The sequence below is a fragment of the Herpailurus yagouaroundi genome, unplaced genomic scaffold, assembly GCF_014898765.1.
Source record: "Herpailurus yagouaroundi ecotype Mexico unplaced genomic scaffold, PumYag 67525, whole genome shotgun sequence".
NCBI classification, from domain to species: Eukaryota; Metazoa; Chordata; class Mammalia; order Carnivora; family Felidae; genus Herpailurus; species Herpailurus yagouaroundi.
The window spans coordinates 2,886,432-2,902,563 of NW_024420331.1; the positions used below are offsets into that span (position 1 = coordinate 2,886,432).

Here is a 16,132-nt window from a genome sequence, read left to right on the forward strand (position 1 = left end):
CGGGCAGTGGGCGTCTCTATTTTTGCTTCCCCAGTATCTCTCAGAGTCTGGCTTTTAGTAGAAACTCCGTAAGTACTTGTAGGAGTGGATGAATGAATGGATGGCATTAACGGAGAATGAGAAGTGGGTTATTGTGGTTGAAAATGATGTTTAATAGTCATTGCAGGGAGCTTTAACTTTGATGTTCTCAAGGAATAGGGAATAATTCTAGATTCGTAAGCAGGATAGTGATGTGAAAAATGTGGCCTTCAAGGAAATTTGATCTGGCATTGATAGGTTGATAGGCAAAGAAAAGAAGTGTGTGCAATAAAATGTACCGTGAGTGAGTAAATGTGTACGGCGAGGACCTCTTATATCTCATAAATGCCTATAAATAGTCATAATGTCAGCGATAGCCGGATAATTCAAACCTTCCTCTGAGGGGCTGGCCTCAGCCTGCCCGTAAGATGGTAAATCCTAAAAATCCAATAATGGTTGATTTGCTGTGGGAATATACTCCTTATATTATTGCTATTTCTGATTCAGGTAAAGAAGTAGAAATCCAATTACCTCCTTTCTCCCTAGTTCGTGACCTATAACTAATTATTCAGGTACATGTGCCGGAGTTCGTACGAGAAGCAGGAACAAAAAGAATGAAATTCGAACCTTTTTTGAAGGTTCTTTTAAATGCAGCTTCTCAAAGCCGAGCTTAAATCTATAAATCCTTAAAGCTGCATAGATTTCATTGAGGTTTCTGAAAAATGGATCGGCTCTTCCTGAGTATGAGTAATTTTGTGTATGCTGAAGTATTAAAAGTATGCCGCATAATATTTTTCTTCTCTTTTTGAACAGCAAAACTTAGAGAGTAACCTCACCAACCTTATTAAGAGGAACACGGAACTGGAGACCCTCTTGGCTAAACTCATCCAAACCTGCCAGCACGTGGAGGTGAGTGTCTCTGTGCGCTGTGTTTCACGTGAGAACTGCCAGACCGCTGGGCTGGTTTATCCCCTTGGCTTTTGTATTTTTAAGATGGCAGCCTTCTTAAAATTAGATCTTTTGGAGAAGCCAAATAGAAGAGATGCACAAAATCGAAGGAAATAGAACCTCGGAGAATCTCTCCCCACGCACTGCTTTGTTTTGCCCCCACTGCTGTCTCTGCCTCTGTGCTCCCACGACCTTCCCCCTGCGTCTCTGTGTCTATGACCAAACCTCCTTACCGGGACACCAGTCGTCGGACTGGGGCCATCCTACCCCAGCACGAATTCACTTCAACTTGATTACGTCTGCAAAGACCCTACTTCCAAATAAGGTCATATTTGCAGATACCGGGAGTTAGGACTTGGATGTAATTTTTCCGGGGGCGGGGAGAACATGATTCAACCCACCGCAGGTGTCTATAAAATGCATCTTCGCTGTCACATATGTTTCCATGAAATTGACCACTTGTTGGGATTAAGTCAAGAGTGTGCTTCGAATGGATTCACCTGTGGCAAGGGTGTCTCCAGGGAACGTTTTGAGCCTTGTTGATTACACAACATGGTAAATAACAGTGAACAAGCATAATGTTTTCATTATTGTAGGGTAAAGTGAATATGTGTTATAGGAATAAATGGATGAACAAAATGGAACGATCCGCGTGCTATATTTTATTTTTATGATGTGACGGCATTTGACGTTTAGGACAATCAGCAAGAATAATTTCTCTCCAGTAAAAAAAAAAAAAAGACATAACGTGTGTTGTTTTTTTTTTTTTTTTTCAACATTTATTTATTTTTGGGACAGAGAGAGACAGAGCATGAACGGGGGAGGGGCAGAGAGAGAGGGAGACACAGAATCGGAAACAGGCTCCAGGCTCCGAGCCGTCAGCCCAGAGCCTGACGCGGGCTCGAACTCCCGGACCGCGAGATGGTGACCTGGCTGAAGTCGGACGCTTAACCGACTGCGCCACCCAGGCGCCCCAGAAATTACCTGTGTTTTATGGGGAAATCTTACAAAGCCTTTACAGATTGGGTGATCATTCCATTCAATTTCAGCTAGTGACTTCTTAAAGCACTCAGGGTCTGGTTTCCATTACGGCCGGTAGTGGTTTCAGAACAACGGTCTTGCTCCTAATGCGGTATTAGTATGGCTCGAATTTACGAAATGCTATCGTTGTAACGTGTAAAACTGCTTTCTATGATGTTCAGCAATTTCGAATGATTGATAGAAATTTATAAGCAGATTTTGTTTTGATGCCAAAAGATGAGATATTTAGCTGTGATAAAGGCTTTCGAAATAAAGCTACTTACTGGGGCGCCTGGGTGGCTCAGTCGGTTGAGTGTCCGGCTTCGGCTCAGGTCGTGATCTCCCGGTTTGTGGGTTCGAGCCTCGCATCAGACTCTTAGCTGACAGCACGGAGCCTGTATGTCTCCCTCTCTCTCTGCCCCTCCCCAGCTCGTGTGCTTTCTCTCTGAAAAATAAACATACATAAATAAATAAACAAATAAATAAATAAAGTTACTACTGAATTGATTTTAGCAGGCTTGCAAGGAGACACATGTAGGCCATGAGAAGTTATGCTAGACAAGGAGTCAAGAATATTCATTCATTTTACTGTGTTTCTGAACAAAGCCTCCAAATGGAAAGAAATGCTTGCAGGTGAATAAATTTGGTATTTGGGAAATTTCTTCTAGACAAAAATGAAAGAAAACGAATTATGAGTAGAAAAGTAATGCTAGGACTACCTATGTTTTTACATGTGTCTCTTATTCATAATTATCAATATTCTCAGAGTGTAACTTCCCAGCAGTTGAGCATCCAGTTCTCATACAATAACCAAATGGGTCCGTTGGGGATTTATCGAGGTCACTGATGAAGGACCGGCAAACAGTGGGGGTGGGGGTGGGGATGGGGTGGGAGTGCGGGAGGAAGGGCGCTAGAATCAGGCAGCTGAATGAAATGCAAAACTGGTTGGTGACGTAAAGGGCAGTAAAGTCATAACGTTTGGGCAAAATGAGTCATATATCATCAGTTTTCTCCAAGTGTCCAAGTTGACATTTAACTTTGCAGAGACTGAGCCTCCATTGAGAGTAAATAGAAAGCCGAACTCTGTGACATCCCAGCCTGAGGAGTTACATGACCCTTCGTTGGGCGGCCTTGGTGGAGGATGTTCTCCCACCGCCCCGGCAAGGGCGCACAGTCTTCTTGTTGCCTTATTTCCACGTGTTGGATAATGTAGCTTAACGTGACTTTCTGCTCTGTCTGTTCTGGACACCGTTGATCTATGAGTTGTGTTCACTACACAGATATTTCCGGGCGAGGGTGTAAATTTTTGCTTCCGGCCGGTGACTTCGGTTGGTTAAAGCGCCACGCTTCTCTGTTCGTTCCGTTCGTGTGTGGGGCGTTCACTGTGCTGGGTGCCGAGGACCCACCATCTTGTCCAAGACAAAGCAGTAACCACAATACCAAATTGGAAACTAATTGCCGTAAGAGAGGTACGGACTCCGTACTTGGAATTTCAGAGAAGCCAGACGTTTCTTCCAGCTGGGTGTCCCAAAGGCAGTGCCTGATGTGAGCCCGCCTCCCAGGGTAGGCGGCCTTGAAACCGAGGCACGGGGATAGAATGAGAAGGAGTGTATGTGCGCACAGCAAGTAGTTCGTTCTGTAGACACACAAGGTGTGTCGGGGGGATCAGTAGGAACCGGCTTTCGAGAGCTGAGAGCTAGGTGGGCTTTAATAATTGCATCCTTGTCTAGCTATATGTGCTCTTGAAAGTTTAATGAGGGATTGAGGAACACAGAGACTTGGGTAATTTTCACAGTGACAACTGGCATCCCTGATTCTTTTCAGGAAGTGGTATTTTTGCCTAATGGAAAGTTCGAATGGACCTCTTAGTGCAAAATGCACTAAGTGCACACCCAAGGGAAAACCTCACAGCACACTACCGAACTCCAAAAAGCCAGTGGAGTTTGTCAGGCACTTTTAAATGCAGGCAGTGGAAAAGAATTTCCGGGTTCGCATCCTAGGTTCCTAGACTGTGTTTCTTCCTTTTCCTCTTCCTGAAGGTGTCCTTGTTTTCGGGCATGAGCATTCCTAGGGAAAATAATCCCGTGACTCTCAATTGTTGTAAATCAAATCAATGAATTCCCACCAGATCCTGAGGAAATGCCACATCCTTATAAGTCCACACCTCCTTCCTGGGATTCACTTCTGCTTTTCTTTAGAATGAAAAGAGTTTGAAGGTCTCCCTCCCCCCACACATCCCCATTGTTTCATAACTTGTTTTTACAGCGAGGGTAAGCAAATGAAATGGCTCTTTGACAGTTAAGTACCAAATCTTTTTTTTTAATGTAAGTTTATTTTTGTTTATTTTGAGAGAGAGGCAGAGAGCGAGCAGGGGAGGGGCAGAGAGAGAGAGAGAGAGAGAGAGACAGAATCCCAAGCAGGCTCCACGGGCAGCACGGGGCCTGACGCGGGGCTCGAAATCACGACCCGTGAGATCATGACCTGAGCCGAAATCAAGAGTCAGATGCTTAACACACTGAGCCACCCAGGCACCCCAAATCTTTTTAAAACTAGAATGAAGGCCGAGGCAGTTCAGGCCTCAGGAGGGGAGAGATACTGAAGGAACAGTATCAGGTAGGCTCCCAAAACGTGTGTGCGTAACGTGGTGGCTGGGATTCTGAAAATGAGTGGGTTTTTAGCCACCGGGCTTTGGTTTCTTCAGAAGAGGAAGACATTAGAGGATTCTCTTGGGGTGAGTTTAGCGTTAGTTCGTCTCAGCCTCCTCCCAGTTTTATGTTCAAAATCAGAGGGCCCAGTTTAGTTAAGCAAATACTGACATGTTTCAAATTCTCCACACATTCTGAGAGTCGAGTCCTTTCACAGAGACTGTTAACACCCGGGCACGAAAGAGATGTTCCTTTGGGGAATCCGCTGAGAGATGGTAAAGAAAGGCTGGGCAAGGGTGACTAATTAATTGCCAGATCAGAGTGGAGAAGACAAAGGCTTTTTTTTTTTTTTCCCAAACAAATTCCTTTTCACGCTGAGTTTTTAAACGATCGTTTTTCCTTGATTTTAATGGAAACTTTGTTCTTTCGCTGGCTTTCTCTGAGTCTCGCCACTGCTAGATGACACGTGAAGTGACAGACTTCCTGGGGGTGAACTAAGGGCAATTTCCTTCCATTTTTGCCCAGATGTTGGGCTCCGTGAATTGAGAGGGAGGAGGGTAATATGTTACAGGAGCTTGTAAGAAACGGTTAAAAACATTGATTTGGGAAAGCAGGGGGTCTGTAAAAGACTTTTTCAGTCATTTACCACATCCTAAAAGCACTCAATTGTAAGCTTTGAAATAAGAGGGAAAATTGCTGGGTTAAAAAAGAAGCATGAGGTTTTTATGTTTATTTTTTTATCTTTTTATTAAAAAAATTTTGTTTACGGTTTATTCATTTTTGAGAGACAGAGCATGAGCAGGGGTGGGGCAGAGAGAGAGGGAGACACGGAATCCGAAGCAGGCGCCAGGCTCCCAGCTGTCAGCACAGAGCCCGACGTCGGGCTCGAACCCATGAACCGCAAGATCACGACCCGAGCCGAAGTCGAACGCTCAACCGACTGAGCCACCCAGGCGCCCCAGGTTTTATGTTTAAATTAACTTTATTATACAGTTTGACGCAAAAGCGCTCTCTCCCTCTCTATGGAAACCTTGGCGATTGCTCTGTCCACAGCCATCGCATGAAGACGAGCATCTGAACGCCAAATGTGCTGTTTGTGTTTTGTGGACAGGTGTCTGACCTTGTATGACCTATGTCCCGCTGGGGGCCAACTTGAATGTGCAGAGTCACCATCTCTTGTCACTTGCAGATGAGGGTTAGATTCCCACCCCACCTGAGCCCTCATGAGAATGCTCTCAAGGTATAATTAGAGTCAGATTCTGGCCTCCTGAAACCACATCATCCATGGGGTCTCCGTCTAAGCGGCTCCGGAATATCGATCATGTGATAGTACAAATATGGTGGCATTCAAAACCTGGGTTATGAGCCACCGTGGTAAAGGCTGCTCTCCCACGTTCAAGTCTTAGGATTCCCAGGGCAGACGAGAAGATTGACTACTGCATGTGTACAATGGCTATGTATCCAGTTTGCTAAAATGGACAGCTCATGTACCAAACTTCACTTTTCTCAGCCGTGGAGATTGAGCGTAATTGTTTATTAAAGTAGTATGTAACACATGCTTGAAACTCTTTTCCTTAGATTCATTGTTCTTGTCTTTAAAAAAAAGTTTCATAAGGGGGATTAGATCCTGTTACCGTCTTAGGTGTATGTTCATGAGGAACTGTGAGAAGACATCAGCAGTAAGTCTTCCGGTCTTGTTTTGGAATAAGAGATCAGTCTCAGGAATGACTGAATATAAGGCTTAGTTAGTTTGGTATTACTTTGAGAATGACATTCCCAAGTTTCAGCTTTGAAAGTTGTTGAAAAACATGATACTGGGGAGCCTGGGAGGCTCAGTCGGTTGAGCGTCCGACTTCGGCTCGGGTCATGATCTCGCGGTCTGTGGGTCCGACCCCGCGTCGGGCTCTGTGCTGACCGCTCGGAGCCTGGAGCCGGCTTCGGATTCTGTGTCTGCCTCCCTCTCTGCCCCTCCCATGCTCATGCTCTCTCTCTGTTTCTTAATAATAAATAAATGTTTAAAAAACATTTTTAAACACGATCCAAACCTCTCCTCACCTGCTATTCTTTCTACTTTGGATGGGATGAACTATTGTGTCATATTCAGAATCCTACCAGGTGGCTTGGATTGGAGTGTGAGCACATGTACGGGCCTCTGAAGATAGTTCCTCTGAACATAGTTCAATTTAGTAATGCAGATTTCCAAAGCTAATACTTAAATGTGAAATAATTGGCCTTAATTGGGGCCCAGTGGATGAGCCGTGGGAAAGAGAGAGAATACATGTATCTTTATTTAAACATTTTTAAGAGATATGTATTTATTTTGAGAGAGAGAGAGCCTGTGAGCATGCGGGGAAGGGGCAGAGAGAGAGGGAGAGAGAGAGAATCCCAAGCAGGCTCCACTGGGTCAGTGTGGAGCCCAATGCGGGGCTCAAACCCATGAGAACCGTGAGATTGTGACCTGAGCCAAAGTCAGACGCTCAACCAACTGAGCCACCCAGGCACCCCAAGAGTACATATATCCTGATGTGGTTTCTCCCCATAGTATAGGAATTCTTCATCGTGTCTCCCCTACACTATTCCACACACACCGTCCTTGCCTGGAGATCATTCATTCACTCATTCATTCATTTATTTTTGGAGAGGGAATGTGCATGCGCAGGGGAGAGGGGCAGAGAGGGAGAGAAAGAGAGACAGAAAGCGAGAATCCCAAGCAGGTTCTGCGCTTCAGTGCGGAGCCCAACTCGGGGCTCGATCCCACAACCCTGGGGATCATGGTCTGAGCTGAAATCAAGAGTCAGATGCTCAACCGACGGAGCCCCATTTGAAAAACAATTTTATTTAATTTTTTTTCTTGCCTTGAAATATTCAGATGGTGACTAGCACAATAAGGATGCTTCTGGCATGATGTAAAGAATAATAAGGATAGGTCGGGACAGATCTAAAAAATGGCCGCTGTGGTTAGTTCTGACTCCAGCTTTCGCATGAGATGGTGGTAGCTGAATGGATCCAGTTGCGGGAGGAGCGATCGCAGGTGAGAGGGTGACTGTCAGGTAGATTGTGTCTCATGATTGTGCTCGTGCCTGCCCTTCAGAGAGATAAGCGGTCCCAACCGTCAGCCTGTCATTTTGGTACTGAACTAGCCTCTTTTGTCTCTGGGTCTCAGTATCTAGCTTAGATTCTATTTCTCAACAAATGAATATAAAATCGCTTTTCACGATAATCAAGCTGAAATCATCTCTGTACCTAAGATAATTACAGAGTGGGAGAGAAACGGGACACATCATGTTTTGCCTTCATTTGATTCACTTCTGTTTTAAATTGCTAAATGTTATAGGGAAAACCGAAGAGCTCTGTTCTGATTTTGAAATTCGCCAGCAAAATAATGGAGTCATGCGTATAAAATGTTCGTTAACAAGAGCACGATTGTAGCATTGATTATTTTCGTTTGAAACAGAAATATGAAATTTGAAATTCAGCTATTTAAAAAGCCCGAGGCTACCACTGCGTGTAAAAGGCTTTCAGTGAGGAGCAGCACAAATAAAGATTTTTACAACCAAGTGAGGTAACTCCCCGGCCTGGGAATTTATGATAGAGCTTTTACTATGCTTTTAAAAGTATTTTCACTAGATAGAACATCAGGTTTCCATATAGGAGGTGATGAAAACTATCCTAGTAGCCTAATTCTCTGACCAGGCAAGCTCGTTTGGGGCTGTGGTAAGTTCAAGAAAGCTTTCCATCTGTTTACGTAGGTTGGGAAGATGGCACCTTGTCCCTCCTTGCAGATGTTAGAAGGTGATTACCGTATCGAGTCTCACAGCTCCACAGCGACATGTGGCTGTCACGTAGAGAAGGCGACAGTGGGAGGACTTACACAGATACACACCAAAACAAAAACGACCACTTACAAGGTCCCACCATAACTTTCTGATTTTATTATCCCAAAGCCTGTTGAGGTGAATGTCCTTCAGATGACCATGGATATGTGACTTGAAGGCAGACTAACAAGAATCAGCCAGTAAGACAAAAGGGGGGGCAGGGTGACTGAATCTAACCAAGTAGTAAAACAACTTGAGTGGTTACTGAACTTCAGCTACCCAAACCAGGTGATAGCGTTGAAAGAGATGATCAGAATCTTAGATTCCCAGGGGAGTTCTCCCGGCAAGAAACGATCCCATCTGCTGGGAATTGGAAACCCTGTCCAACTCACCATAACAAGCATACTTCTTTGAGATGATCAGTTTGCTCCCTTTAGTAAAGAAAGTTCTCTTTCTCCTCCTCCCCAGGAAGATGGAGGAGTATGTGTAAAGACGAAGACCGAAACAGTATCTATAGTTTCAACGTTTTGTATTACAATGTGGAGCGAAAAACATGAATTTTAAGGGTGTGTAGCATTTAAGAGAAAATGGCATATTACAGAAATTTGACAGGCGAGCTTTGAAATTCCAATCCGAAACACGTAATTTCTTTTAGACCTGTGATTGTTCCGTTAAAAGTGTAAAATAGTTTGTTTGAGACCAGTGCTGGGAACGTTCAGGAGAAAAGTGGAGTTTCACTACATTTGTAAGTTTAATTTATTAGATTTCTAAGAGCTACTTAAGGACGTGAGAAGGTTTACCTTGTTAGGGTTTTCATTTTACACCGTTAGGCATTTAAAGTGCTTATAAAGTAAGTTGAATATGTTACATTTATAAATGCAATTTAAAATGTTACAGGAATTTGGTGATAAAAATCAGAACAGCGGTTGCCCATGGGCTTTCTGGGGTGAGATATTTTATGTCTTGGTCAAATTGTTGGCTATGTTGGTTATCAAAATCCATTGACTTGTCCCTTAAGATTTATGCATTTTCCTTTAGGTAGATTTACTTCCATTAAAAAAAAAAATGAGTACAGGAACTGAATCAACTAATTAATATATGGTATTGACTGTTTAATGGAGTTATGTCTGTTCAAGTTGAGTGAGTTAAACATTGATTCAGGATCCCCCCGAGAGTGATGATTCTTGGTTTTATAAAATTTGTTGGATTTATGAATAGAATAATGAGATTCACCATTTGAATTTAAAAGCCTAAGGAAAACACCATGACGATTTGTTGATACAGGTACAGTCCTTGGCCAAATATCCACGTGCTCTTCAAACACACGTCTTCCGTCTCCTGGTCGGTTGGACTCCTCGGGAAGCAGAGCGCTATCTTTCTTTTCCTAGTATCTCCTGCGTTCAGCACACGACACGTGGCCAGGGATGAGAAACCAGGACTCTCCCAGAGAGACCAGCTGCCTCCTTCTGCCCTCCCTCTGTCACTGGTGCATTTGTGTCGATCAGTGCATCAGATGAATTCTCATCCTGAAGGGCAGAAAAAGGGCCCTTCTTCTTCTTTTTTTAAATTTTTTTGTTTATTTAGTTTTTGAGAGAGACAGAGCATGAGTGGGGGAGGGGCGGAGAGAGAGAGGGAGACGTAGAATCCGAAGCAGGTTCCAGGCTCCGAGCTGTCGGCACAGAGCCCGACGCGGGGCTCGAACTCACAAACCACGAGATCATGACCTGAGCTGAAGTCGGAGGCTCAACCTACTGAGCCACCCAGGTGCTCCGAAAAAGGATCCTTCTTGAGAAGACGGTACACAGGACAGGGTCTCTATGGTGGCACATCTCAGCAGCCGTAATTCCTGGAGGCAGTAGCAGGATGGCTGACGCACACTGTGAGCTCTTCCCGGCACAAGGGCCCTGTCACTGGCAGAGGGCTAGGAGGACGGAAGTCAAGGATGAGAGAAATGTCCATTGGGTCGTTGCTGAGCCCTTAAGGGAGGTCACAGTGGGTCTTCCCCGTCCCCTTGTTGCACAGCTCTCTCCTTCCTTTTGATGTTCTGGGATACCCTCTCTATCCCTTCTGGTTTGTAAAAGAAAAAAATGGCCAGACAGCCACTTCGAAACAAGTTGGGGGAAACACTTTTGAACACTTTCACACATGTAGGATGATGGCTAGTCAGCCTAGGTCTGAAGATGGCTTACGGGCTGACATTTTCTTTTTTTTTTTTTTATGTTTATTTATTTTGACAGAGAGAGAGAGCATGAGCAGGGGAGAGGCAGAGAGAGAATCGCAAGCAGGCTCCACACTGTCAGCGTGGAGACTGATGCGGGGTTCAAACTCACGAATCGTGAGATCATGACCTGAGCCAAAACCAACTCGGACGCATAAACGACTGAGTCACCCAGGTGCCCCTAGAATGACATTTTCAGTATTAGGCTCTCTTGATCTTCAAACACACGTTTGAAGCGCGCACGTGCGCACACACACGCACACACACACACACACACACACCCCAGAACCTCAAAATCGGCAACTGACAAGCATCTGAATTCTCTGGTCTTTCCTTTTCTCTTCCAGACCAGGTTAGATTCCTTCTCAGTGTCCTTTTGGCAAAGCCCAGCTTGTACGGTGACAGTGCTCTGTAGTTTGTGTCTCATCTCCCTCCTACCACCCTCAGCACCGTCATGGGCACCAGCTCCCCAGTTTCAGAAAAAAACCTTAGGAGAGCAAGTAAGCAGGGACAGCTTCAGAGAGAGACGGCGACTCTCAGTTGTCGTAAATCAAATCAAGGAAGTCAATTCGAAGAAGGTCAAGAGAAGACCACCCCTCCCCAGAGTTAAGCCTCCAAATTCACCTTTTTGCCTTAGCCGGGCTCTGTGTGAGTGCGATGGGTCATCGCCAGCTCTCCGCGGCGGACCTCAGCGTGGCTTTTCTCAAGGGGCAGTAAGATATGTCTGGCTCCGGGGTTTCTGGTGCAGTTAATTCTGTGTGCAGCCAGCGTGTGTGCTAGTTGTTCTCTAAGGGAGTCATCGTCTTTGGAGGGCAGAGTTTGGGCCCGCGTGCCACTTTGCACATCGTGGGCACCCAACAAGTCCCTAGGATGGCCACCGCATGGAAAGTTTAGTTGGCTGGCAGAATCCTAAGAAGCACCGAATGAAGACTTGCGGGGTTCCTAGTTTTATAGAGAGAGCTCGCAAGGGCAGTGTTGGCACGATCATTTTTGGTGCAAGATGTTTCTTCCTGCGGCACGCTACCTGAAAATAACGGCGCCGAAGTGACGCTATCCGAGAGGAAGGTGGTGTTCTCTCATACCGGTGACATAGCCTCCGTCCCATCTTAACGAAACGCTGACCTGGGTCGGGCTCTGGCTAATTAAACAAAGGCCTGCTTCAATTTTTGCAGAATAAAGTATTTTTGCCTTCTGTTTTTCATGAAATGGCCTTAAAGAATTAATTCCTCTTGTTTGTGGTCTCGAAAAAATCAGAACTATGCCCGTGAGGCCCGCCTTGAAGGCTTCCATGAAACAATAAGAAGGCTTTGTTCTTGGTAATAACATTAAAGCAAGCAGTGTCTCCATTACCTGGCAGGATGCCGCCTGCCCGCCACCCCCTGATCCTGACAAATGTAAACAGAACATTCTGTTTCCCAGTTAGGAGGTGAGAAGACAGCATCTTTCAGATAATGGAGGGAGGGAGGCAGGGAGAGAGAGAGAGAGAGAGAGAGAGAGAGGCACTTCTTCATGTAATCCCTAACTTAAGTATTTTAAGATTCAGTTTTACTCTAGAAGACCGTACATATTAAGCTTAGAACTGGAGAGCCATTGTTTTAAAAAGACAATAATAATTTCACAGTGAGTTGGAATGATGGAAAATCCAAGGGTCTCTAGATAAAGAAATACATATATTTTAGTCTGACTCACTAGATTTCACGTGTTTTCTTTTCAGGCAACTTTGCCTGTCATTGCTCAGATTTAGACCCACTTGTGGTCAGTTGTAAATGAACACTTGTGGGTAGATTGTGGCCCGAAGGAAAAAACAACCAAGGTCAGGATAGACAGCACGGCCAGATGCCAAGTCTGTTCAGCCCTGCAATTAGTCAGAAGTCGTTGGGGCTGTGGAACAAACTGGATGAGTGGGACACCGGTGCCCTCTGACCCCCTCTAGATCTCTTTCTTAAGAAACGTCCAGACCGTCGTCCCCTCTGATGTAGGCACTTCTGTCTGTAATGGTCAGTGCCAGGCGCTTCCAGCACTCACCAGTCCTATGTTTCCTGGCCCGAGAGCTTCTGGAAGCCCGTAACACTCTGCCTGGGGGCCTCCCCCACCCAGGGTGCCCAGCCGTTAACTCCAGAGAATTACTGCCCAGCCACCCCCGACAGCCTCCGACCAGCCACCCGTGGGAGATATTAGGTAAATCCCACCCTTCCTCCCCATCAGCAGGACCGTTCTGAGTTTCCCAGTCTCCCACCGGGATTAATCTGCAGTCGGCCACCGTGGTCTCGGTCAGACACACACTTCTGGCGTCATGCCCTGTCTCACCTCCCCACCCCTACTGGTGTTCCCTGGCAGCTACTTATACTTCCATCCCTGTCCCCTGCCCTGCTTCCTGGAAGCATCTCTTTGCCACCCCCCCAGCTCACGTGTTCGGTTTCCCTAAAGCCTCCTGTCTTTGACTTTATTTGACTAAATGTGAATATTATTAAACACTGGGCATCACAGATATGGAAAGATCAGTCCGTCTGCTTCTGCTGGCATTCCGGAGTGACGACACCCAGGCAGGGCTTCATAGATGTTACGTGGGGACGCGTCCGAAAGACAGAACGAAGCTTAACATTTTCCAGTCTTGCGCCCAAGTGCGAGTCCTACCCGTGATACAGTCGAGGGTATTTCACGTAGTGTGAGGGATGCTGAAGAGCAAGGTCCGATCCTCATCCTCCTTAACTTTGCGGGGCGCCAGATGGCATCTATCTTTGAGTAACCCAAGCCCGAATAGGACTTCAACCTTGTATTTTTCCAGTCCATCACTACTCGGGAATCGCGGCACAACAACTAAAAAGAATGCCACTTGATGAGAAATGACATGTGAGACTGAAAATGAGTAATGTAAGGTCATGGGATAGAAGCTTCCTCTTTCCATTAGAAATGACTTCCCTTCCCCGAGACGGATCACCTCTGTCCTCCCCGGCACCCCATTAACTGTCCCGCGCTGTAAATAATTTTTTTTAGCTTCTGACCACGATGCGATTTTTGCCAAATACATTTGTTGAAAATTTCTTAATAGAAAGCACTGCTTTTCAGAAACTTTATGAAAAAGACTTGATAGGCCCAAGTGTCCATGACAGGTTAATAGATTTTTTTTTTCTTCATTCTGTGTGCCCAACCCAAACGGAAGGGTGTGGAGCATTTATTTTATAACATGTGTAATTAATAAGAGAGAGGAAGGGAGGAGTTTATTGTTTTTGAATGAATTACGAGCAACACCTTCCATTCCACTTCTTCATTTTGGAACCGCTTTGAAGAAAACTGATATCTATCAAGCACCTACTATGTGCCAGAGAGCTTACGGATATTTTCATTGAAAGTAGGCAAACGAGGAGACCTTCCTACACAGATCCAACACATTTTTCACACCAGCGGCTCTTTGATTACAAAGTCCATGCTCCTTTCCCCTTTGCTCGGGGTTGGCAAACTATGCCCCTTGGGCCAAGTCCGACTCGTCACCGGGTTTCACAAATAAGGTTCTGTTGGAACGCAGCCACACCCATCTGGTTCCGTATTGTCGGTGGCTGCTTTCATACTACAACAGCGGCATTGAGTAGTTACAACAGGGACCATATGGTCCGCAAAGCTGAAATATTTACCATCTAACCCTTTATAGCAAAGTCTCTCACCTCCTGCGGTACATCATGGAAGGCTCTCCTCTGTCCCCTCCCCGTTGCATCAGGAAGGAGCCCTTAAGAGAATGCATTGGGGATTTGAAAATAACTCCCCAAATTCTGGAGTTAGTCCTCATGTTATAGCTTCCAAAGCCATTGTTTTGGTGAAAGAGGTAGACGGGAAAAAATTTGGATTCCTGCTATTAAGTCCCCCAGGTAATCAGCACAGGCTGACCGGTCCTGGAACTCGTACTATTGCTCCTGTGTGGACATTCCAGATAAACAGAATCTCTTAACAATGGGGGTAGTTAACATTTATTGAGTAATTGCTACGTGTGAAACATTTTTCAGCGGCGTTTCACGTGCTAGTGCGTTTAGCTCTGAACCACAAGCGCCCCTAGGGTTTCTCTGCCTCGGCACTGGTGACTTTTGGAGCTGGACAATTCTCTGCTGTGGTGGGGGCTCTTCCAAGCATTGTTGGATGTTTGCTGGGTAGCATCTCTGGCCTCCACCCACTAGATATGAGACGTGGCCCCCAGGCCCCTCGTGACGACCAACAGTGTCTCCAGACATTGCCAGCGGTCCCCCAGGAACACCCGGTCTACCCCGTAAGAGTCGATATTGGGGGACTTGAGAAATGGAGAGTTTAAGCAAATGCCTGAGAGCATACAATTAGGAAGTAAGGAAGGCCTGGCATTCCACCCCAGGAAGACTTTCTAGGGACCCTGAGTTCTGAACTACTGCCTCCCTTAGCCCTGTTCACTCTAAATCTTCTCACCTTGTCTGACGATTTCGCTTTACTGAAAAACGAACAACGTTTCGGATGGGCGCGTTGTGTGTGCTCCTCTTGGCGGGGTGGGGGGCGGCAATCCCTTTGTGTGAAGCTTCAAGGTTTTAGGTATTAGGAGTGGTGTTCTTGCCGGGCAGTTTTATTGTATTGTTACAGTTGTGTTTCATTTATAAGAAGCCTTTTATTGCCCAGCTCACCACAGTGTGTTGCCACTTTTAATAGCATCTCACTTCCTTATCCAACATTCGAGCTCCATTATCTTAGAAACCTCCGGAAGGGAGGATTTTATCGTGAGGTTCCTGGGAGCTGTTTTTTGATCCCATAGCAAAAACGTAGCAAGATCCCATGTGGATAGTCCGTCAATATGCAGAATTGGTCTCCTCTGGGCCCAAGCATTTCCCCGCACATCACTCCAAGGTAAAGGCCGGACTATGGTTAGCACCGTATGAAGGGATTCCATCTTTATATTTTTCTGAAAAGCGTTTCTTGGGCTTTCGGAAGTTTTAGTCAGATGAATAGATTAAATAGTACAGAATATTCTCCTGTACTCCGGTTTCTGCCCCAAAGACAGGGACCCTGGGAACTTGGCCACTCTTCCCCCCTCTCATTTACTTGAGCTACGTCCACAAATATTTGACTTCGGTGTGAGAGAGTTTCAGGGTGAAGATTACATATAAACATATTAGATGAATTACAGTAATACGGTCTGCTCTTACTCAATTCTCCTTGGCTCAGTTTTATATACAAACTCAAGGGTTAGAGTCGCTTTCATTGTTCTTTCTGGCAGCTCCGTCTAACTTCTGCCCCAGGGCCTGGAATGTTCATCACAGCTGCCTTTGGCAATAAAACCCGAAGCACCCTCAGATCCCCGTATTTCCCTTTGCACCTGTGGGATTGTTATAGCTGTTGTAGCGTAGAACAGTATGAAATAATAGTGTTAGTAAGACATAATCTTAACACCGACCCCTTTAAATTTGGGTGCGGACTCAAAATTACATATTCTTTTTTTTTTTTTTTAATTTTTTAATGTTTGT

General features: G+C 45.5%; 1 protein-coding gene across 7 annotated transcripts in view; it reads left to right on the plus strand.

Moving 5' to 3' along the window:
* Window positions 1–16,132, plus strand: part of MID1 (midline 1) — a 590,830-nt gene that overhangs the window by 520,818 nt on the left and 53,880 nt on the right. For all 7 annotated transcript variants that reach the window (XM_040467620.1, XM_040467625.1, XM_040467627.1 and 4 more), the window contains one exon: window positions 832–927. In XM_040467620.1, the coding sequence (XP_040323554.1) occupies window positions 832–927 (96 nt within the window). The remainder of the gene's footprint in view (window positions 1–831; window positions 928–16,132) is intronic.